General features: G+C 46.1%; 1 protein-coding gene across 1 annotated transcript in view; it reads right to left on the reverse strand.

Annotated features, from left to right (window-relative positions):
- Positions 1-23390, reverse strand: part of LOC139265805 (anoctamin-7-like) — a 192229-nt gene that overhangs the window by 86458 nt on the left and 82381 nt on the right. The window contains exons 7-11 of the mRNA XM_070883247.1: positions 15466-15523; positions 12603-12713; positions 7197-7362; positions 5727-5817; positions 4135-4231 (exon numbers count right to left, since the gene is read on the reverse strand). Of these exons, the coding sequence (XP_070739348.1) occupies positions 4135-4231; positions 5727-5817; positions 7197-7362; positions 12603-12713; positions 15466-15523 (523 nt within the window). The remainder of the gene's footprint in view (positions 1-4134; positions 4232-5726; positions 5818-7196; positions 7363-12602; positions 12714-15465; positions 15524-23390) is intronic.

A 23390-nucleotide genomic window follows, 5' to 3' on the forward strand; every position in this document is an offset into this window, starting at 1 on the left:
TGTTACAGACATCACACAGTGAACAGGCAGGTCTACACAACAATACTCGTGTCTCACCTCCAGACTCCCCAAAGCCTTTCCACCATCTACAAGGCAGAAGTCAGGAATGTGATGGAATACTCTCCACTTGCCTGGATGAGTGTAGTTCCAACAACACTCAAGAAGCTCGACACCATCCAGGACAAAGCAGCTCGCTTGATTGGCAACCCATCCGCCACCTTAAACATTCACTCCCTCCATCACTGGCGCACCGTGGCTGCAGTGTGTTTCTTCTACAAGATGCACTGCAGCAACGCGCCAAGGTTTCTTCGGCAGCAGCTCCCAAACCCCGCGACATCTACCACCACTCACCACAGAAGACCTAGCCTCTGACCAGCTTTGTAGCTACAGTATTTATGTGGCTTGAGGAGTGGTGCAGCAGGGAGGGATTTAAATTCCTGCAACATTGGAACCGGTTCTGGGGGAGGTGGGACCAGTATAAACTAGACGGTCTGCACCTGGGCAGGACTGGAACCAATGTCCTAGGGGGAGTGTTTGCTAGTGCTGTTGGGGAGGGGTTAAACTAATATGGCAGGTGGCTGAGAACCTATGCAGGGAGACAGAGGGAAGTAGAATGGGGGCAGAAGCAAAAGATAGAAAGAAGAAAAGTAAAAGTGGAGGGCAGAGAAACCCAAGGCAAAAAGCAAAAAGGGCCACATTACAGCAAAATCCGAAAGGAGCAAAGGGTGTTAAAAAGACAACCCTGAAGGCTCTGTGTCTCAATGCGAGGAGTATTCGGAATAAGGTGGACGAATTAACTGCGCAGATAACAGTTAACGGATATGATGCAATTGGCATTACGGAGACATGGCTCCAGAGCGACCAAGGCTGGGAACTCAACATCTAGGGGTATTCAACATTTAGAAAGGATAGGCATAAAGGAAAGGAGGTGGGGTGGTGTTGCTGATTAAAGAGGAAATTAATGCAATAGTAAAGAAGGACATTAGCTTGGATGATGTGGAATCGGTATGGGTGGAGCTACGGAATACCAAAGGGCAGAAAACGCTAGTGGGAGTTGTGCACAGACCACCAAACAGTAGTAATGAGGATGGGGGTAGCATCAAACAAGAAAATAGGGATGCGTGCAATAAAGGTACAGCAGTTATCATGGGCGACTTCAATCTACATATTGACTGGGCTAACCAAACTGGTAGCAATGTGGTGGAGGAGGATTTCCTGGTGTGTATTAGGGATGGTTTTCTAGACCAATATGTCGAGGAACCAACTAGAGGGCTGGCCATCCGAGACTGGGTGATGTGTAACGAGAAAGGACTATTTAACAATCTTGTTGTGCAAGGCCCCTTGGGGAAGAGTGACCATAATATGGTAGTATTCTTTATTAAGATGGAGAGTGACACAGTTAATTCAGAGACTAGGGTCCTGAACTTGGGGAAAGGTAACTTCGATGGTATGAGACCTGAATTGGCTTGAATAGACTGGCGAGTGTTACTTAAAGGGTTGACGGTGGATAGGCAATGGCAAACATTTAAAGATCACATGGATGAAGTTCAACAATTGTACATCTCTGTCTGAAGTAAAAATAAAACCGGGACGGTGGCTAACAAGGGAAATTAAGGATAGTGTTACATCCAAGGAAGAGGCATATAAATTAGCCAGAAAAAGCAGCAAACCTGAGGACTGGGAGAATTTTGTAATACAGCAGGAGGAGGACAAAGGGTTTAATTAGGAGGGAGAAAATAGAGTATGAGAGGAAGCTTGCTGGGAACATAAAAACTGACTATAGAAGCTTCTATAGATATGCGAAGAGAAAAAGATTAGTGAAAACAAATGTAGGTCCCTTGCAGTCAGATTCAGGTGAATTTATAATGGGGAACAAAGAAATGGCGGACCAGTTAAACAAATACTTTGGTTCTGTTTTCACGAAGGAAGACACAAATAACCTTCCGGAAATACTAGGGGACCGAGGGTCGAGTGAGAAGGAGGAACTGAAGAATATTCTTATAAAGCGGGAAGTTGTGTTAGGGAAATTGATAGGATTGAAGGCTGATAAATCCCCAGGGCCTGATATTCTGCATCCCAGAGTATTTAAGTAAGTAGCCATGGATGCATTGGTAATCATTTTCCAAAAGTCTATCGACTCTGGATCAGTTCCTATGGACTGGAGGGTAGCTAATGTAACACCACTGTTTAAAAAAGGAGGGAGAGAGAAAACGGGTAATTATAGATCGGTTAGCCTGACATCAGTAGTGGGGAAAGTGTTGGAATCAATTATTAAAGATGAAATAGCAGCATATTTGGAAAGCAGTGACAGGATCGGTCCAAGTCAGCATGGATTTATAAAAGGGAAATCAGGCTTGACAAATCTTCTGGAATTTTTTGAGAATGTAACTAGTAGAGTGGACAAGGGAGAACCAGTGGATGTGGTGTATTTGGACTTTCAAAAGGCTTTTGACAAGGTCCCACACAAGAGATTGGTGTGCAAAATCAAAGCACATGGTATTGGGGCTAATGTACTGACGTGGATAGAGAACTGGTTGGCAGACAGGAAGCAGAGAGTCGGGATAAACGGGTCCTTTTCAGAATGGCAAGCAGTGACTAGTGGAGTGCCGCAGGGCTCAGTGCTGGGACCCCAGCTCTTTACAATATACATTAATGATTTAGATGAAGGAATTGAGTGTAATATCTCCAAGTTTGCAGATGACACGAAATTGGGTGGCGGTGTGAGCTGTGAGGAGGACGCTAAAAGGCTGCAGGGTGACTTGGACAGGTTAGGTGAGTGGGAAAATGCATGGCAGATGCAGTATAATGTGGATAAATGTGAAGTTATCCATTTTGGGGGCAAAAACTTGAAGGTAGAATATTATCTGAATGGCAGCAGATTAGGAAAAGGGGAGATAAAACGAGGGTGTCATGGTACATCAGTCATTGAAAGTTGGCATGCAGGTACTGCAGGCGGTGAAGAAGGCAAATGGTATGTTGGCCTTCATAGCTAGGGGATTTGAGTATAGGAGCAGAGAGGTCTTACTGCAGTTGTACAGGGCCTTAGTGAGGCCTCATCTGGAATACTGTGTTCAGTTTTGGTCTCCTAATCTGAGGAAGGACGTTCTTGCTATTGAGGGAGTGCAGCGAAGGTTCACCAGACTGATTCCCGGGATGGCAGCACTGACATATGAGGAGAGACTGGATCAACTGGGCCTTTATACACTGAAGTTTAGAAGGATGAAAGGGGATCTCATAGAAACGTATAAGATTCTGACGCGAGTGGACAGGTTAGATGCGGGAAGAATGTTCCGGATGATGGGGAAGTCCAGAACCAGGGAACATAGATAAGGATAAGGGGTAGGCCATTTAGGACTGAGATGAGGAGAAACTTCTTCACTCTGAGAGTTGTTAACCTGTGGAATTCCCTACCGCAGAGAGTTGTTGATGCCAGTTCATTGGATATATTCAAGAGGGAGTTAGATATGGCCCTTACGGCTAAAGGGATCAAGGGGTACGGAGAGAAAGCAGGAAAGGGGTACTGAGGTGAATGATCAGCCATGATCTTATTGAATGGTGGTGCAGGCTCGAAGGGCCGAATGGCCTACTCCGGCACCTATTTTCTATGTTTCTATGTTTCTACAAGGACAGCAGGCATATGGGAACACCATCACCTGCAAGTTCCCCTCTAAGCCATACACCATCCTGACTTGGAAATATATCGACATTCCTTCATCGTCGCTGGGTCAAAATCCTGGAATTCCCTCGTTAACAGCACTGTGGGGGTACCTTCACCGCATGGACTGCAAGCGGTTCAAGAAGGCAGCTTACCACCACCTTCTCAAGGGTAATTAGGGATGGGCAATAAATGCTGACAGTGACACCCTCATCCCAGAAATAAATATTTAAAAAAAAATAATGCTTTTCACTTCAACTTACTTTGTGCGAGTTCCACATTCTCACTACTCTCTGGGTAAAGAGGTTCTCCAGAATTCTGTCTTGGATTTATTAGTGACTATCTTATATTTATGGTCCCGAGTTGTGGATACTAGTGCAAACAGCAGATCCACCCATAGCCGCAAATATATTCCGCTGCAAGGGCTGCATGAAGGTCCAGTCACTCAGACATACCCTGGGATTAAGAAGCAGGGTTACCTTGAAAGTGGTGCAGATGCTGGAAAGCTTCCAGGACTTGCAGATCTTACAGAGTGGGCACATGCTGTAACTATCTCCTTCCTCACAGATTTCCTTTCTGGGTAGAGACACAGAGAAGAAGCAGAACCTCAGGATAAAATCAATCAATTATCACACACCCCATCTGCATTTCACTCATTGAGAAGCACTTCCATCTATGAGTGGTCCAATACTGGGAACTGTGTCTGCATCACTGGCAATGCACTCAGTAAACAGAGTGTTCCTGGGCTTCAAGTCCACCATATTTATACTTTACAACTGTACAACCCGACTTTATTCCGACTGTACAAATTGACGATATTTAGACTGCACCAGCATTCAGTGTGTTTATATTCAGACTCCATCATTGAACAATGTAATTATATTTGAATTGTACCACTGTACAGTGTGGACTGTATCATTGTACAGTGTGACTATATTTGGACTGGACTACTGTATGGTGGGAATATATTTGGACTGTATCATCGTACAGTGTGACTAAATTTGGACTGTACTATTGAACAATGGGGTGATATTTGGACTCTACCATTGTACAGTATAACTATATTTGGACCGTATCATTGTAGAGTGTGACTATACTTGGATTGTACAGTAGGACTATATTTACACTGTACGATTGTGCAGCGAGATTATATATGGACTGCACCATTGTACAGTGACACTATATTTGGACTGTACCATTGTACCGTATGACTATATTTGGACTGTACCACTGTACAGTGGGACTATATTTGGACTGTACCATTGTGCAATGTAATGATATTTGGACTGTACCACCATACAGTGTGACATTACAATAGTGACTACACTCCAAAAGTACTTCATTGGTAAAACGCTTTGAGATGTCTGGTGGTCATGAAAGGCGCTATATAAATGCAAGTCTTTCGTTCTTATATTTAGACTGTACTATTGAACGGTGTGACTATATATGGACTGCACCACCGTACAGTGGGACTATATTTGGACTGTACTATTGTACAGTGGGACTATATTTCGACTGCACCATTGTTCAGTGGGACAATATTTCGACTGTACCATTGTACAGTGGGACTATATTTGGACTGTACCACCGTACCGTGTGACATTACAACAATGACTACACTCCAAAAATACTTAATTGGCAGTAAAGCGCTTTGAGATGTCCGGTGGTCGTGAAAGGCGCTATATAAATCCAAGCCTTTCTTATTTTTGGACTGCACCATTGAACAGTATTGCTGTATATGAACTGCACCATTGTACAGTGGGACTATATTTGGACTGTACCATTGTACAGTGAGATGATATTTCAACTGCACCATTGTACAGTGAGACTATATTTGGACTGTATCATTGTACCGTGAGACAATATTTCAACTGTACCATTGTACAGTGGGACTATAAATGGACTGCACCATTGTTCAGTGGGATTATATTTGGACTGTACCATTGTAGATTGAGACTATATTTGGACTGTACCATTATAGAGTAGGACAATATTTGGACTATACCGTTGTACAGTGGCACTATATTTCACAGCTTAATTCCCCAACTTGCTGATTTGATGCATGACTTACGCAGGAATATCAGTTATCATCAGATAGATACCGACAATGAGAACCAAGGTTCCTACAACTGCTGCTGGTAACAACCACCCTGTGTAAAACCCTGAAAAAAGAAAAAGTATGTTAACATCAGTTAATGAAACTACAGCCAGCATGATCGATACAACCTGTGTGATAGTGCTGGCCTTTGTGGTATATCAGACACCCCAGGGCAGACGGGGCGGGTATAAACGGCACCCCAGGGCAGACGGGGCGGGTATAAACGGCACCCCAGGGCAGACGGGATGGGTATAACAGGCACCCCAGGTCAGACGGGATGGGTATAACAGGCACCCCAGGACAGACGGGATGGGTATAATAGACACCCCAGGACAGACGGGATGGGTATAACAGGCACCCCAGGACAGACGGGATGGGTATAACAGGCACCCCAGGGCAGACAGGATGGGCATAACAGGCACCCCTGGGCAGACATTGGGGTGGTTTAAAAGTTCCCCCACTGAGACTAACTATAGCACCACAGCAGAGCTCAGCTAGTTCGGCACGGACAGGCGATCAAACCCTGGGTTCACAGGTCTTTTTTTTTTAATTCATTCACGGGATGTGGGCGTCATTGAGGAATGCAGCATATATTGCCCATCCCTAATTTCCTTTGAGAAGATGGTGGTGAGCCACCGTCTTGATAACTGAGTGGCTTGTTAGGCCATTTCAGAGCAGTTAAGAGTCAACCACATTGCTGTGGGTCTGGAGTCACATATCAGCCAGACTGGATAAGGACGGGAGCGGGTGGGAAAGTGGAGCTGAGTCCATGACTGGATCAGCCATGATCTTATTGAATGGCGGAGCAGGCTCGAGGGGCCTTATGGCCTACTCCTGCTCCTATTTCTTATGTTCTTATTTCCTTCCCTAAAATACATAAATGAACCAGATGAGTTTTTACAACAACCTGATAGTTATGTGGCCACCATTACTGGTACTAGTTTTATTTTTAAATTCCAGATTTATTTAGAGAATTTAAATTCCACACTTGCCATGGTGAGATTTTAACTCATGTTCCTGCATTAGTTAGCCTAGGCTGCTAGATTACTAGTCCTGGACAACATAACCACTATGCTACCGCTCCCAACAGTGGCTCAGTACTACACTGGTGGTGTATGTATTCAGTGAGCCACAGGAGCAGTCTAAAGTGTATTTAATTAAGATTAGCCCTTAAACAAAGGAACAAATGGGTTCAGGGTTAGAAGAGTCGATGGTGCAAAGGCATTTTACGTTGAACCATCTTATACAGGGGGTAGTGGAATGGGCTGCCCAGGGAGGCCGGTGGTATGAAAATGTTATGGGAGAATTGGCTGGATATTTGAGGGAGGGGGTATGGTGAAAGGGATTAGTTCTTGGGGCCGATCATTTACTTCCTGTGTTCCAGTGTGGATTTCAGATAGTTGAAGGGGATTAAACTAAAAAGCCATCCAGGCAGGACCTTACCTAGCCACGCAAAGTAAAAGGCAATCTTCTCTCCAAAGTAGTCCCGGATGTGGTCCAGTGGCTGGTATTTGTACCACTTGCCCCAGCGAGCCCAGTACTCAAACAGGACCTGCCTGCGGCTGAGCTTCTCGGGACTCACGGCCTGACGCGGAACCTTGTGAGGACCCTGCAGGCAAAGACAATTATAACCATTAGCAATTGCATGTCTCTCTCAGGCGCTGATTAGAGTTTGCTCCAACTATCTTGTCCCTGTACTCTTCTCTACGTCTACCCAATCAAACCTTCTCATGATTTTAAAGATCTCTATTTGGTCACCCCACAGCTGTGTCTTTCCTGATAGTTATAACCTCTCACTTCTGGTATCATCCTTGTAAAACTTTTTTGCACCTTCTCCAATGGCTCTCTATCCTTTATGTAATATGGAGACCAGAACTGTGCACAGTACTCCAAGTGTGGTCTAACCAAGGTTCTATACAAATTTAACGTAACTTCTCTACTTTTCAATTCTATCTGTCTAGGAATGAATCCCAGTGTTTGTTTGTGTTTTTATGACCTTATTAACCTGTGTTGCTACTTTAAATGATTTGTGTATCTGTACCGTATTTTACTATAATGTACTTTATTAAATTAAAAATGAAACGAGATAAATTAATTAATATCACTATAAATAATCATTGAATAAAGAATTTAACTAATTAAATAAATATCACAAGGTTGGACTGAGATATGGCAGGACAGGTTGTATGTCGGGACGGCAGTATGTGGGAGTTTGTGGACATTGAGACTGTCCCGTACAAACATGTCTGCAGAGATGTCTCCATCACAAATCTCTCCGGCTCAGAGTCATTGAGCTGGAGTGCGAGTTGGAGACATTCCGACACATAAGGGAGGGGGAGGAATTTCTGGACAGTTTTAACCAGAATACAGTCACGCCCCAGAGGAAAGCACAGGTTCAGGAGAGGGAGGGTGTGACTGTTCGGGAGCTGGGTAGCGGGGATTTAGGAGAGGTTGAGAAGGAGGTCCTGTCCAACAGGTACGATGTACTCGCTACCTGTGAGGACAAGGAGAAAGACTGCAGGGAGGACAGCCGCAATGCAGACCAGGCACCGTGGCTCAGAAGGCTGTCCAAGGGGGGGAATAGCAGAATAGAAATGTGGTAGTGATAGGGGACTCTATAATTAGGGAGATAGATTGTGTCCTCTGCAGCCAAGAACGAGAATCCCAAAGGGTGTGTTGTCTACTCGGTGCAATGACATAGGTAGGAACAGGGGGAGGTCCTGCTGAAAGAGTATCAGGAGTTAGATTAAAAAGCAGGACCTCGAGGGTAATAATCTATGGATTATTGCCCGACCCACGTGCAATTTGGCGTAGAAGCAGGCAGATCAGGAGAACTAACGTGTGGCTAAAGGGCTGATGTGGGAAAGAGGGGTTCCTTTTCATGGGACACTGGCACCAGTTCTGGGACAGGAAGGAGCTGTACCGATGGGACAGGCTCCACCTGAACCGGGATGGTACCCGTGTCCTAGCGGAAAGGGTAAAGAGGGATTTGGCAAAGGCTTTAACCTAGTAAGATGGAGAGAGGGATCTATAAGAAACATAACCAGCCTAAATTTAAACAAAACAGTAAAAGTGAGTATAGGAAAGAATAAAGTAAGGGAGGATATTGATGGCAATGGAATAAAGAGTTATAGAACGTGAGTCTAAAAAGATGGTTAAATATAAAGTGAGACGAAATCCTATTTAAAAATGAGCTAAACTGTCTGTACAGCAATGTACACAGTGTCCATAATAAAACAGGGGAGCTGGAGGCGATCATGCATTGTGAGGTACCTGACATAGGGATTACTGAGACATGGCTACAGAAAAATCAGGACTTGGAATTAAACATTGTAGGGTATAACATATTTCGAAAACATGAGAGGAGAAAGGGGAGATGGAGTAGCTATATTTATTAGGGATAACACAATGGCGGTAGAAAAAGTGACGCAGCTATCAGCAGGACAAAAATAGAATCCATATGGATAAAGATAAAAGATAATAAAGGATCAATCACACTAATAGGTGTAGTCTGCAGACCACCTAATCGTGGAAGGGAGGTGGAGGAAGAAATATGCAGACAAATTAGGGAAATGAGTAAATAACATAGAATAATTATCCTGGGAGATTTTAACTACCTCGATATTAATTGAATAGAAGAGGTAGGTAAAGGGGATAAGGGAATGGAGTTCCTAAAATGTGTACAGGACTCCTTTCTAACCCAATATATAAAAAGCCCAACAAGGGAGGATTCGCTACTGGATCTATTAATGGGGAATGAACCAGAGCAGATAAGAGAAGTAAAATCGAGGAACTTCGAGGCAATAGTGACCATAATATAATAAGAAAGAAAGAGTGAGTTAATGTCTCAACTGAAAGACAGCACCTCCAACAGTGCAGCACTCCCTCAGCACTGCACTTGAGTGTCAGCCTAGATTTTTTGTGGTACAGGTTCTTGGAGTGGGGCTGTGAACCCACAACCTTCTACCTCAGAGGCAAGCGTGCTACCCACTGAGCCACAGCTAACATAAGTATGATGAAAACTGGGGTTATAGATTGGAGAAAAGCTGATTTTGAGGGGCTGAGAATAGAACTTGGGAAAATAATATTGGCAAACATCAATATAGAACAGCAAAGGGAAACATTTAAAACAATATTCAACAGAATGCACGGGCACTATATTCTGCTAAAAGGAAAGAACAACCTAAACACTAATGAGACTCCATGGATGAATAAAGCCATAAGGGAACAATTGAGGGTAAGGAAAGAGGCATAATTAAGTATATAGACAGCAGGGGAGTGCATGATAAGGGAGAATACGAAAGGATTAGGAGAGAAGTCAAAAAAACAATTCGGACGGAAAAAAGGAACCATGAAATTAAATTATCAAGGAACATAAAATAGTAAAAGATGTAACAGGCACATTAATAAAAAGGAAGGTTGGGATGGGAATGGGCCATTGTGGGATAGACAGGATAATACCACAAATAATGACAGAGAGATGGCAGAAATAGTCCCACCCACCCCTTCCCTCAATGACTATCTGTCCCACCTGTGACAGAGACTTTGGTTCTCATATTGGACTGTTCAGCCACCTAAGAACTCATTTTAAGAGTGGAGGCAAGTCTTCTTCGATTCCGAGCGACTGCCTATGATTATGGCAGAAATATGAAATAATTATTTTGTTTCAGTATTTACCAGGAAGGTAGAACAGATGGACATGACATTGGATGATGAAATTAGTAATGAGTTAAGTACATTTAAAATAAAAAGAGGGGATATATTAAATAAGCTAATCAAACTCAAAGAAGACAAAAACCCCTAGTCCGGATGGATTGCATCCACGCATTTTAAAAGAATCTAGGAAAGAGACAGCAGAGGCATCACTACACATATTTAATAATTCATTCGAAAAAGGTGTAGTGCCAGAGGACTATCTATATTTAAGAAGAGTGATAGAACATGTTTAGGGAATTATAGACCAGTCAGCTTAACATTGGTGGTAGGAAAAATAATGGAATCCCGAATAAAGGAGAAAATAGAAGAACATCTAGAAACCAAAAATATAATAATGAATAGACAGCATGGATTTCAAAAGGTAAAGTCTTGCTTGACCAACCTCATTGAACTTTTTGAAGAGGTAACAGAGAGAGTAGACAAGGGTAATGCAGTAGATGTAATTTATTTAGATTTACAAAAGGCCTTCTGTAAGGTACCCCATAATAGACTAATGAACAAGGAGTCAGGGGACAAGTAGCAGAATGGATAGCCAGCTGGCTTCAAGACAGAAAGCAGATAATAGGGGTAAAGGGTAGCTATTCACAGTGGCAGAAGGTGGGTAGTGGTGTTCCACAAGGATCAGTGCTGGGACCACTATTTCACAATTTATATTAATGATTTAGACTTTGGAATCAAAAACATAATTTCTAAATTTGCAGATGACACCAAATCGGGGGCAATAGTCAATACTGAGGAGGACTGCAACAAATTACAGGAGGACATGAATAAACTTGTAGAATGGGAATATAATTAGCAAATGAAGTTCAACACAGATAAATGTGAGGTATTACATTTTGTTAGGAAGAATAGGGAGATCGCTTATTACTGGGAGGGTGTGTGTCTAGATGGGGTAGAGGAGCAAAGGGATCTCGGAGTACACATACACAAATCACTAAAAGTTGTGACACAGGTTAGAAAGGCCATAAAAAAGCAAACCAAGCACTAGGGTTTATTTCTAGAGGTACAGAATTGAAAAGTAGGGAAGTTATGCTCAACCTGTATCGAACCTTGGTTAGACCACACTTGGACTACTGTGTACAGTTCTGGTCGCCATATTATAGGAAGGATATAGAGGCACTGAAGAGGATGCAGAGAAGACTAAGAAGGATGATATCAGAAATGCGATCGTATACATATCAGGAAAGGATGAACAGGCTGGGTCTCTTCTCTTGGAAAAAGAAGGCTGAGAGGTGACCTAATAGAGGTCTTTAAAATTATGAAAGGGTTTGATAGAGTGGATACAGGGAGAATGTTTCCACTTGTGGGGAAGATCACAACTAGAGGCCATCAATATAAGATCGTCACCAAGAAATCAAATAGGGAATTCAGAAGAAACATTTTTCCCCAAATGTGGTGCGAATGTGGAACTCGCTGCCACAGGGAGTGGTTGAAGCAAATACCATAAATGCATTTAAGGGGAGGCTAGACAAGCAAATGAGGGACAAGGGAATAGAGGGTTATGCTGATAGATTTAGATAAGGCATGGAATGGACTAGTTGGGCCAAGTAACCTGTTTATGTGCCATAAATGCTATGTACCCCCAGATCCCTTTGCTCTTCTACCCCATTTACACTCTTATTTTCGAAGGAGTATCTGTCCTCCAACCAAAATGCACCACCTCACTCTTGTCTATATTAAAATTAATTTGCCATTTACATCCTCATTCGGCAAGTTTGTCTTCTTGTATATGTCAGAGTCTTCCTCAGTATTAAGTGTACCGCCCAATTTGATGTTGAACTTTAAAGCTCAGAAATCCAGAACGTTGAAAGCTGCATTAAGGAGAAACTTTTTCACCCAGAGAGTTGTGAATCTGTGGAATTCTCTACCACAGAAAGTTGTTGAGTCCAGTTCGTTGGATATATTCTAAAGGGAGTTAGATGTGGCCCTTATGGCTAAAGGGATCAGGGGGTATGGGGAGAAGGCAGGAATGGGGTACTGAAGTTGCATGATCAGCCATGATCATATTGAATGGTAGTGCAGGTTCGAAGGGCCGAATGGCCTACTCCTGCACCTATTTTCTATGTTTCTATGTTACAGGCCGGTTAACGTATCCGAGAGGTTTGGAACTAGAAGAACTCAACAAACTCTTACATCATGAAGGGGAAATGCAGCCGAGAACACATGCTCACTTAACAGACTGTTGATTCCAATCTGGGCCCTTCGCTGATGCCCATATATAGTCTTTGCTAATATTTCAGAAACCTGTCCAAGGGGGAGGAAAAAAAGAGGCAAACATCAGAATCAAATCAAACACATTCGGTAAAAAAACAGCCAACATGTGACGAGCCCCTGTCACTGGAGGCACAGCTCACATCCACTAATACCGAGAATCAGACTTGCAAAGGGGTAAACTGAAGTAACATTTGACATGCACTACTGGGCTCGGTTACAGCAGCGTGTAAGAGCATTCTCACATCTCGGAGCTCCCTCATCTGAGGCTGCACAGACAGAGGCCTGGGAATAGGTTGCTCAGCCTTAAGTCACAACATATCCTCCCATAGGGTAAAACCTCAAAAAGAATAAACGGAGATGCATACAAAGGAATAAAAGTGGTAATTTGATGAATCTGCACATTTACAGCGTATTGTGCAAGTCCGCAGCCCATTGCCTGTGATTCACGGCCCACTCGATTCCCAGCATTACTGCTTCAAAATCAAGGCTACCAGGGTTGCAAAAAACTGCAGCAGCAGAAAGAACCAGCATCAGTGCTGACAACTTCCAACTAAACTTCCAAACACCAACAAGATACAAGTATGATCAAATCAGCATCATCTCCTCTCATCAAGACACACAATCAGTCACAGACACACAATCACAGATACACAATCACAGACGCACAATCACAGACGCACAATCACAGGTGCACAGTCACAGACACACAATCACAGACACACAATCACAGACACGCAATCACAGACACGCAATCACAGACACGCAATCACAGACACAAAGTCACAGACACACAGACACACAATCACAGACACAGTCACAGAATCACAGACGCACACAGACACACAATCACAGACGCACAGTCACAGACGCACAGTCACAGACGCACAGTCACAGACGCACAGTCACAGTCACACAATTATAGACACACAGTCACAGTCACACAATTATAGACACACAGTCACAGACGCACAGTCACAGACACACAATCACAGACACACAATCACAGGTGCAGTCACAGACACACAATCACAGACACACAATCACAGGCGCACAGTCACAGACACACAATCATAGACACACAGTCACAGACACACAATCACAGGCACACAGTCACAGACACACAATCAGAGACACACAATCAGAGACACACAATCACAGACACACAGTCACAGGCACACAATCATAGACTCATAATCATAAACACACAATCAGTCACAGACACACAATCACAGGCAGACAATCACAGACACACAGTCACAGACACACAGACACACAGTCACAGACACACAATCACAGACACACAGTCACAGACACACAGTCACAGACACACAATCACATACAATCAGTCATAGACACACAATCACAGGCACACAATCATAGACACACAATCATAGACACACAATCAGTCAAGACACACAATCACAGGCAGACAATCACAGACACGCAATCACAGACACGCAATCACAGACACGCAATCACAGACACGCAATCACAGACACAAAGTCACAGACGCGCAATCACAGACGCGCAATCACAGACACGCAATCACAGACACGCAATCACAGACACGCAATCACAGACACGCAATCACAGACACGCAATCACAGACACAAAGTCACAGACACAAAGTCACAGACACACAATCACAGACACACAATCACAGACACACAATCACAGAAACAGAATCACAGGCGCACATCACAGGCGCACACAGACACACAATCACAGACACACAGTCACAGACACACAGTCACAGACACACAATCACAGACACACAATCACAGACACATAACCATACAATCACAGACGCACAGACACACAATCACAGACACACAACCGCACAATCACAGACGCACAGTCACAGGCACACAGGCACACAATCACAGACACACAATCACAGGTGCAGTCACAGACACACAATCACAGACACACAATCACAGACACACAATCACAGACACACAATTATAGACACAGTCACAGACACACAATCACAGACACACAATCACAGACAAAAAAAAATTACAGACACACAATCACAGACACGCAATCACAGACACACAGTCACAGACACACAGTCACAGACACACAATCACATACGCAGTCACAGACACACAATCACAGGCGCACAGTCACAGGCACACAATCATAGACACACAGTCACAGACACACAATCACAGACACACAGTCACAGACACACAGTCACAGACACACAATCACAGACACACAGTCACAGACACACAGTCACAGGCACACAGTCACAGACACACAATCACAGACACACAATCACAGGTGCACAGTCACAGACACACAATCACAGACACACAATCACAGACACACAATCATAGACTCATAATCATAAACACACAGTCACAGACACACAATCACAGGCAGACAATCACAGACACACAGTCACAGACACACAATCACAGGCAGACAATCACAGACACACAGTCACAGATACACAGTCACAGATACACAGTCACAGACACACAATCATAGTAACACAATCACAGACACACAATCACACACACACAATCATAGACACAATCACAGATGCAATCAATTACACACATTCACAGGCACACAATGAATCATAGACACAAAATCAGACACAATTATAGACACAGTCAATCAATCATTTACACACAAGCACTGGCACTCACTCGCAGTCGCACAATGACAGACACACAATCACATGAAGCAGGTGCTTCACACAGTGGATAGGCTGGAATTTGATAGCCTGTTCCAGGAGGGAAAGTTGCCCTGAGTGTCCAGTACTTACCATCTGATGCCTCTGTGTGTTAGTGAAGAAGTCCTTGTGGTTGTTGCTATTTAAGTATCTGCGCAGAAAATATCGCCGGTAAGTTTCTGAATTTAAATCTTTATTTTTCTCCTTCGTTCCCGAAGATATAAAACCATGCTGATGTGTACTACACCAACACCACACCACCAACATAATCACACCAACAACACACCACCCCCACCATCAAAGCAACAGCACCATTACACCACTCACAAACACAGCAATGCATGAGGAAAAACATTTTTACGCAGCGAGTGGTTAGGATCTGGAATGCGCTGCCTGAAAAGATGGTGGAGGCAAAGGGTCGTGGCTTTCAAAAGAAAATTGGATAAGTACCTGAAGGAAAGAAAATTGCAGGGCTACGGGGCAAAGGCGGGGGAATGGAACTAGCTGAAGTGCTCTTGCAGAGAGCCGGCACGGGCTCGACGGGCCAAATGGCCTCCTTCTGTGCTGCAACCATTCTATGGGCCCGAAATTGGTGGCCTTACCGCCGGCTGCCGCTGAGTTTTATCGCCGCTCTGCCCTCAGTGACAGATTCCTCCAGGTCTGCATCCGGCAGAAGGGACCCGCCCGCTGACGGCCAAGTCACTTAAGTACCTCCCGCCCACCGAGCTGGCATATTGGTGAGGGCCGAAGTCGGCGGGAGTCGGCCCCAGCAGGGGGAAGGACCGCTGCGTGGAGGCAGGTCTAACCCTGACTGTAAGTAAGAAGACCTGCAATAAAAGGTTAGTGATCATCTTTTAATTTTATTTCTTCCAGGGTTTTACCTGTATGGGGTCCCCTGAAGATGTTTTGGTGCTTTTTGTTATTGTGAATGTTTTTATTTTTCAGTGTTCCACCCTCCCTGGGCCCGACTCAATCCTCGGCGACACTTTGGCGAGGAACGCATTTGCCGCCCAGATTGAGAGCTCCCGCCCGTTGCCGCCCAGATTGACGGTGTAAGCTGTTATTTTGCTGCCAGGCGGTCCTGCCATCTCTTTTAGAGGGATCTTCCTGGCAAAGTACCGCCCGGTCTCTCGGCGGCCATCAGCTCTCATTTGGGCGGCGCTTGGGTGGGCCTTGGCTTCCACCAAGTTCGGGCCCTATGATTCTAATAATACAGCAACACAAACTGCACAACAACTTGCATTGATATAGCGCCTTTAGCGTAGCAAAGTGTCCCAAGGCGCTTCACAGGAGCGTTATCAAACAATATTTGACACCGAGCCACAGAAGGAGATATAAGGACAGATGATAAAAAGCTTGGTCAAAGAGGTAGGTTTTAAGGAGGGTCTTGAAGGAGAAGAGAGGCGGAGAGGTTTAGGGAGGGAGTTTTAGAGCTTGGGGCCCAGGCAACTGAAGGCACGGCCACTGATGGTACAGCGATGATAATCGGGGATGTGCAAGAGGCCAGAATTGAGGAGGGCAGAGATTTCAGAGGGTACATCATCATCATCATAGGCAGTCCCTCGGAATCGAGGAAGACTTGCTTCCACGTTAAAAGTGAATTCCAAGATGACTGAACAGTCCAATATGAGAACCACAGTCCCTGTCACAGATGGGACAGACAGTGGTTGAGGGAAAGGTTTGCCGCACACTCTTTCCGCTGTCTGCGCTTGATTTCTGCATGCTCTCAGCGACAAGGCTCGAGGTGCTTAGCGCCCTCCCAGAAGCACTTCCTCCACTTAGAGCGGTCTTTGGCCAGGGACTCCTAGGTGTCGGTGGGGATGTTGCATTTTATCAAGGAAGCTTGTAACGTTTCCTCTGCCCACCTTGAGCTCGTTTGCCGTGAAGGAGATCTGAGTAGAGCGCTTGCTTTGGGCATGCAAACAATGTAGCCTGCCCAGTGGCGCTGGTCGAGTGTGGTCAGTGCTTCAATGCTGGGGATGTTGGCCTAATTGAGGACACTAATGTTGGTGCGTCTGTCCTCCCAGGAGATTTACAGGATGTTGCGGAGACATCATTGGTGGTATTTATCCAGCGATTTGAGGTGTCTACTGTATATGGTCCATGTCTCTGAGCCATACAGGAGGGCGGGTATCACTACAGTCCTGCAGACTATGAGCTTTGTAAAGTCCTGTCCCCTCAGTACAGATTCACACAAGGCATGTAGTGAGGTCAAGGTTACTCTGGACCTTTATTTCACAGCTCTGGAATGCTGCACTTGTCTGAGACCTGTCCTTGAATACCTGTCTCTTGCAAGTGCACCCCTGGTGGTAAGGTATGCTGGTGGTTACGGGTCATATCTTATTACAGTCATGTATAGCATGTTAGGATACAGTTATATATAATAATGTAAGATACATGACATCACCCTCCCCCAAGGTCTTATTGTCTTTATAGGTTCAGTCTCTCAGGTGGTCTACGCTCTCGCGTGGAGCGTCTGAGTTATGATTCAGCTGTTTGCCTTGGTGTCTGTTTTTCTTTGGGTGTGGTTGCTGGTATCTCGCCTGGGCTATCTGTTTCGATTAGTGTGATTGTTGTTGACTCGCTTGGGCTGTCTGTTGGGATTGCCCTTTCCTCAGGTTGTTCCCTCTGTCTGTCCACCAGGTGTGGTGCAAGTTCCACATTGTAGTCTGCCTCTGGTTCCGCAGTGCTGTTGGTAAATCTGCTTTTGACTTGGTCTACATGCCTCCGGCAGGTTTTGCCATTGTCTATTTGCACTACCAGTAGCCTGTTTCCTTCCTTGCCCGTTACTGTCCCTGCAAGCCATTTGGGACCCCTGCCATAGTTTAGTACAAACACTTTGTCCCCTATCTCATTCCATTTCCCCCTCGAATTTCTGTCATGGTACTCAGTCAGCTTACGGCGCTTTGCCTCAACGATTTCGTGCATGTCTGGGAGGATTAATGAGAGCCTTGTTTTTAAAGTCCTTTTCATCAACAGTTGCGCGGGGGGGATCCCAGTCAGTGAGCGTGGACGAGATCTGTATGCCAGCAGCAGTCGCGGCAAGCGACCCTGCAGCGTGGGACCTTGGATTTTAAGCATGCCTTGTTTAATGATTTGCACTGCTCTCTCCACCTGACCGTTGGAGGCCGGCTTGAACGGTGCCGTCTTGACGTGATTTATGCCGTGGTCAATTATAAAGTCTTGGAATTCTGCGTTGGTGAAGCACGGACCATTGTCACTGACCAATATGTCAGGGATTCCGTGCGTTGCAAACATGGTTGCGAGGCTCTCCACAGTGGTGGAGGTTGTGCTCGAGTTTAAAATGGTGCATTCGATCCACTTTGAAAATGCATCTACAACTACGAGGAACATTTTGCCCATGAATGGGCCCACATAGTCTACGTGCACCCGCGACCATGGTTTGGTAGGCCAGGGCCAGTGGCTCAGTGGAGCCTCCCTGGGGGCATTGCTGAGTTGGGCACAAATGGTGCACCTTCGGACGCAGAGCTCCAAGTCCGCGTCAATACCAGGCCACCAGACGTGGGATCTGGCTATGGCCTTCATGAGAACAATCCCCGGGTTCTCGCGGTGGAGCTCCCGGACAAATGCCTCTCTGCCTCGCAGAGGCATGACTACTCAGTTGCCCCACATCAGGCAGTCTACTTGTAGTGATAGCTCATGCATGCGCCTGTGAAAGGGTTTTAATTCCTCGGGGCAGGCATCGCGAGCCCGGGATGGACTTGAGCAGACTCTCCATGTTGCGCTGGAATATGGCAGCTGCCGACCTGATGCCGAATGGGCATCGATTGTACATGAAAAGGCCATTGTAAATTTGTAGTCCCCACAGATTCGTACGGATCCATCAGGCTTCATGACTGGGACGATGGGACTTGCCCAGTCGCTAAATTCCACAGGTGATATAATGCCTTCCCGCAGAAGCCTGTCTAGTTCGTGTTCAATCTTCTCCCTCATCACATAGGGTACAGCTCTGGCCTTGTGATGGACCGGTCTAGCATCCTGTGTGATGTAGATTTTGACTTTGGCCCCTTTGAAAGTGCCCACACCTGGCTGAAAGAGATGTTCAAATCGCTTTATAACTGTTGAGCAGGAGGTCCGTTCCTCTAATGACATGGCATGCACATCATCCCATTTCCAGTTTAGTTTTGCCAGCCAGCTTCTCCCCAGCAGTGCTGGGGGGTCTCCGGGGACAATCCACAGGGGAAGTCTGTTCACTGTCCCTTTGTGTGTGACAGAGAGCATGGCGCTGCCGAGGACTGGTACGATTTCTTTGGTATAGGTCCTTAGTTTGGTGTCGACCCTTGTGAGTTTTGGTCTGTCTCTTTTATGCGGCCACAGTTGTTCAAATTGTTGAGCGCCCATGAGAGATTGACTCGCTCCCGCATCCAGCTCCATGTTGACAGATATCATGTTGAGTAGGACACTCATCATTATAGGAGGCGTCCTGTTGTAGGAGCAGCGGCCATTGATCGTGTTGACCCGCTGTACATCGGTGTCCCGGGTACTGTCCCCACCATCTTCTGGTCCGCTTTCCGACCCATCCGATTCGTATACCAGCCGAGTTGCCGTTTTTTTGCACATGCGGGCCAAATGCCCTGTATATTCACAATTGCTGCAAACAGCCTGCTGAAATCGACATCCCCTTGATGAGTGCCCACCCCCACACCTCCAGCACAGACCTGTTCCATTGTTCAAAGTGTTCCCAAAGAATGAGCTGCGTCTGGCTGATCTCTCTTGAGCTTCTCTCAGTTTGTAGTTGATTGCTGGCATTGTGGGTTGATGAGGTGTGAACGGCCGTTCCTGTGGCCCTTGATGGCTTCTGCCTGCTGTCGAGAGCCTGTTCTCCCGGTTTTGTCTGTGTGTGGGGATAGCAGCTTATTTAGTGCTGTGAACTTCTTGTTCCGATATTTCGTTAGTTGTCGTACCTGCATTGTAAATCAATCTCGTTTCTTCTTTTCCTACCAAGAATGTCTGTGCAACCAGTGCTGCTGCCTCTAAGGTCAGGTTCTTGGTCTCTTTGAGCTTTTGGAATATGCCTGCGTGGCCTAGTCCTTCAATGAAAAAGTCTCTCAGCATTTCTCTCCTCAGTTCATCGGAAAACTCACATAAACTAGCCAACCTCCGAAGTTCCGCCACGAAGTCGGGTATGCTCTGGCCCACACAGCGTCTGTGGTTGTAGAACCTGTGTCTGGCCATGTGTAGGCTGCTCGCTGGCTTCAGGTGGTCTCTTACCAGTGTGCTCAATTCTTCAAACGACTTGCTTGCTGGTTTCTCGGGTGCCAACAGATCCTTCATTAAAGCGTATGTTTTCGAGCCACAGCTGATCAAGAGATGGGCTCTTCTCTTGTCTGCCTTATCGTCGCCTAACCAGTCTTTGGTTACAAAGCTTTGCTGGAGCCTTTCTATAAAGTCCTCCCAATTGTCTCCCGCATTGTACTTTTCATCTGATCCGTTGTTCGCCATTCTGTGGATTCTGTAATCCCGTAACTCGTCGCCACTGTAAAGTCCTGTCCCCTCAGTACAGATTCACACGAGGCATGTTGTGAAGTCAAGGTCACTCTGGACCTGCACCTTTATTTCACAGCTCTGGAATGCTGCACTTGCCTGGGACCTGTCCTTATATACCTGTCACTTGCAAGTGCACCCCTGGTGGTAAGGTATGCTGGTGGTTACAGGTCATACCTTATTACAGTCCTGTATAGCATGTTAGGATACAGTTATATATAATAATGTAAGATACATGACAAGCTTGGTGGTAGATTTGAGGGCCTGGTCTTCAAACACTCTTTTTCTCAGGCGGCTGAAGGCTGCGCTTTCGGCGTTGAATCTCATCGTCTATGTCTGCCCTTGTTGATAAAAGGCTCCCAATGTATGGAAAGTGGTCCACGTTGTCCAGAGCTGTGCCGTGGATCTTGATGACTGGGGGGCAGTGCTGTGTGGTGGGGACAGGCTGGTGGAGGACCTTTGTCTTACGGATGTTTAGTGTAAGGCCCATGCTTTCGTACGTCTCGGTGAAGATGTTGACTTGGAGTTCAGCCTCTGAATGTGCGCAGACGCAAGCGTTGTCCGCGTTACTGTAGTTCGAAGACAGAGGTTGGGACGGTCTTCGATTGAGCCTGGAGGTGACGAAGGTTGAACAGGTTCCCACTGGTTCTGTAGTTTAGTTCCACTCCAGCAGGGAGCTTGTTGAGTATGAGGTGGAGCATGGCAGCGAGGAAGATCGAGAAGAGGATTGGCGCGATGACGCAGCCCTGTTTGACCCCGATCACGGCTTGCATGTCATCCTGGAGCAGGCAGGGAATGGGGATGAACTTTTGGAGGCAGCCGAAATGGAGGAGGACGCTCCATAGTCCCTTGCGGTTAACACTGTCAAAGGCCTTTGTAAGGTCAAAAAAGGCCATGTATAAGGGTTGATTGCCTTTCCCTGCATTTTTCTTGTGGCTGTCGCACTGTAAAAATCATGTCTGTTGTACCCCGTAGGGGACGAAATCTGCACTGTGATTCCGGGAGGAGCTCCTCAGCTCCTCAGACGGTTAAGGAGAATTCTAGTGACAACTTTCCCAGTGACAGATAACGGATATTCCTCTGTAGTTGCCACAGTCGGATTTGTCCCCTTTTTTAAAGATGGTCACGATTACTGCATTTCTGAGATCTCCTGGCATGCTTTCCTCCTTCCAGATGAGAGAGATGAGGTCATGCATTCGTGCCAATAGTGCCTCTCCGACATACTTTAGTGCCTTAGTAGGGATTCCATCCACTCCCATAGCCTTGTTGTTCTTGAACTGACGGATAGCTTTTTCTACCCCGTGCAGAGCTGGGGTTTTACTGAGGTGGTGGCGGGTAGCATGCTGCAGGATGGAGTCGAGGACACGCGTATCAAAGGCAGGGTCTCGGTTGAGGAGATCTTCGAAGTGCTCCTTCTAATGCATGACCTCATCTCTCTCATCTGGAAGGAGGAGAGCATGCCAGGAGAGTTCAGAGATGCAGTAATCGTGACCATCTTTAAAAAAGGGGACAAGTCCGACTGCGGCAACTACAGAGGAATATCTGTTATCAGCCACTGGGAAAGTCATCACTAGAATCCTCCTCAACCGTCTTCTTTCTATGGCTGAGGAGCTCCTCCCGGAGTCACAGTGCAGGCTGCCTCAGTGTCCTTGATGAGTGTCTCCCCATTCTTGGCCAGCTGTAGGTTGGGGCCTTGGGTGTTTGTGCCGTAGGTGGACTTGACTCTGGTTATGAATCCTTGCACATCATGGCTGTCGGCCAGCTTCTGTATCTCCTGTGCTTTCTCCACCCATCATCTGTTCTTTAGGTCGTGGGTTTTTTGTTGGACCTCGGCCTTAAGCTGTCTTGCTGCTCCTGAGTTGGGTTGTTGTTCTCGGCTCAGAAAAGCCCTGCGCTTGCGATCTATTAGCTCCCGGATATCCTGGTCATTCTCATCAAACCAGTCCTGGTGTTTCCTGGTTGAGTGACTGAGCGTCTCTTCGCAAGCACTGGTTATGAGGCCTGGAGCGCAGACCAAGCGCTGTTGGCATTCTGCGTCTCGAGTCATCAAGACACGCCAGGTTAGTAGTGAGGCACTGACTGTGTAGGGATCTCTTAGCTGGGACTTTGAATGCCCCGGCGTGACTTTTTTCAGGGTACACTATATTGTGTTCCTAACACAGGTGAGACTGCACACAGGGCGGTTAAAGCAACAGTGACCTCAGTCTTTATTAAGACACTCCAGAGTGAGGAACAGGCCTTAGGGGCCGGCTTATATGCAGTGCTCACAAGGGATGCTGGGATCCCTTGGGACTTCAGGGGATGCGCTTCCTGGTGGCAGAACATGGGAGTGCATGCTTTACAGATACTCCCCCGCAAAGTCAAAGTGAAAACTATTTACAAGGTGAGGCGGTCGGGAGCCTTTCTTTCCCTGGTGGACCGCCTCGGTACAAATGTCTGTTCTGGTGTGTTGGCTGTGCCCTCGCTGGGCTGGCGTGTTGTTGGCCCTGCAGGGCTGCTGGGTGAGCCTGGCC

This window comes from Pristiophorus japonicus, chromosome 6, assembly GCF_044704955.1.
Source record: "Pristiophorus japonicus isolate sPriJap1 chromosome 6, sPriJap1.hap1, whole genome shotgun sequence".
NCBI lineage: Eukaryota > Metazoa > Chordata > Chondrichthyes > Pristiophoridae > Pristiophorus > Pristiophorus japonicus.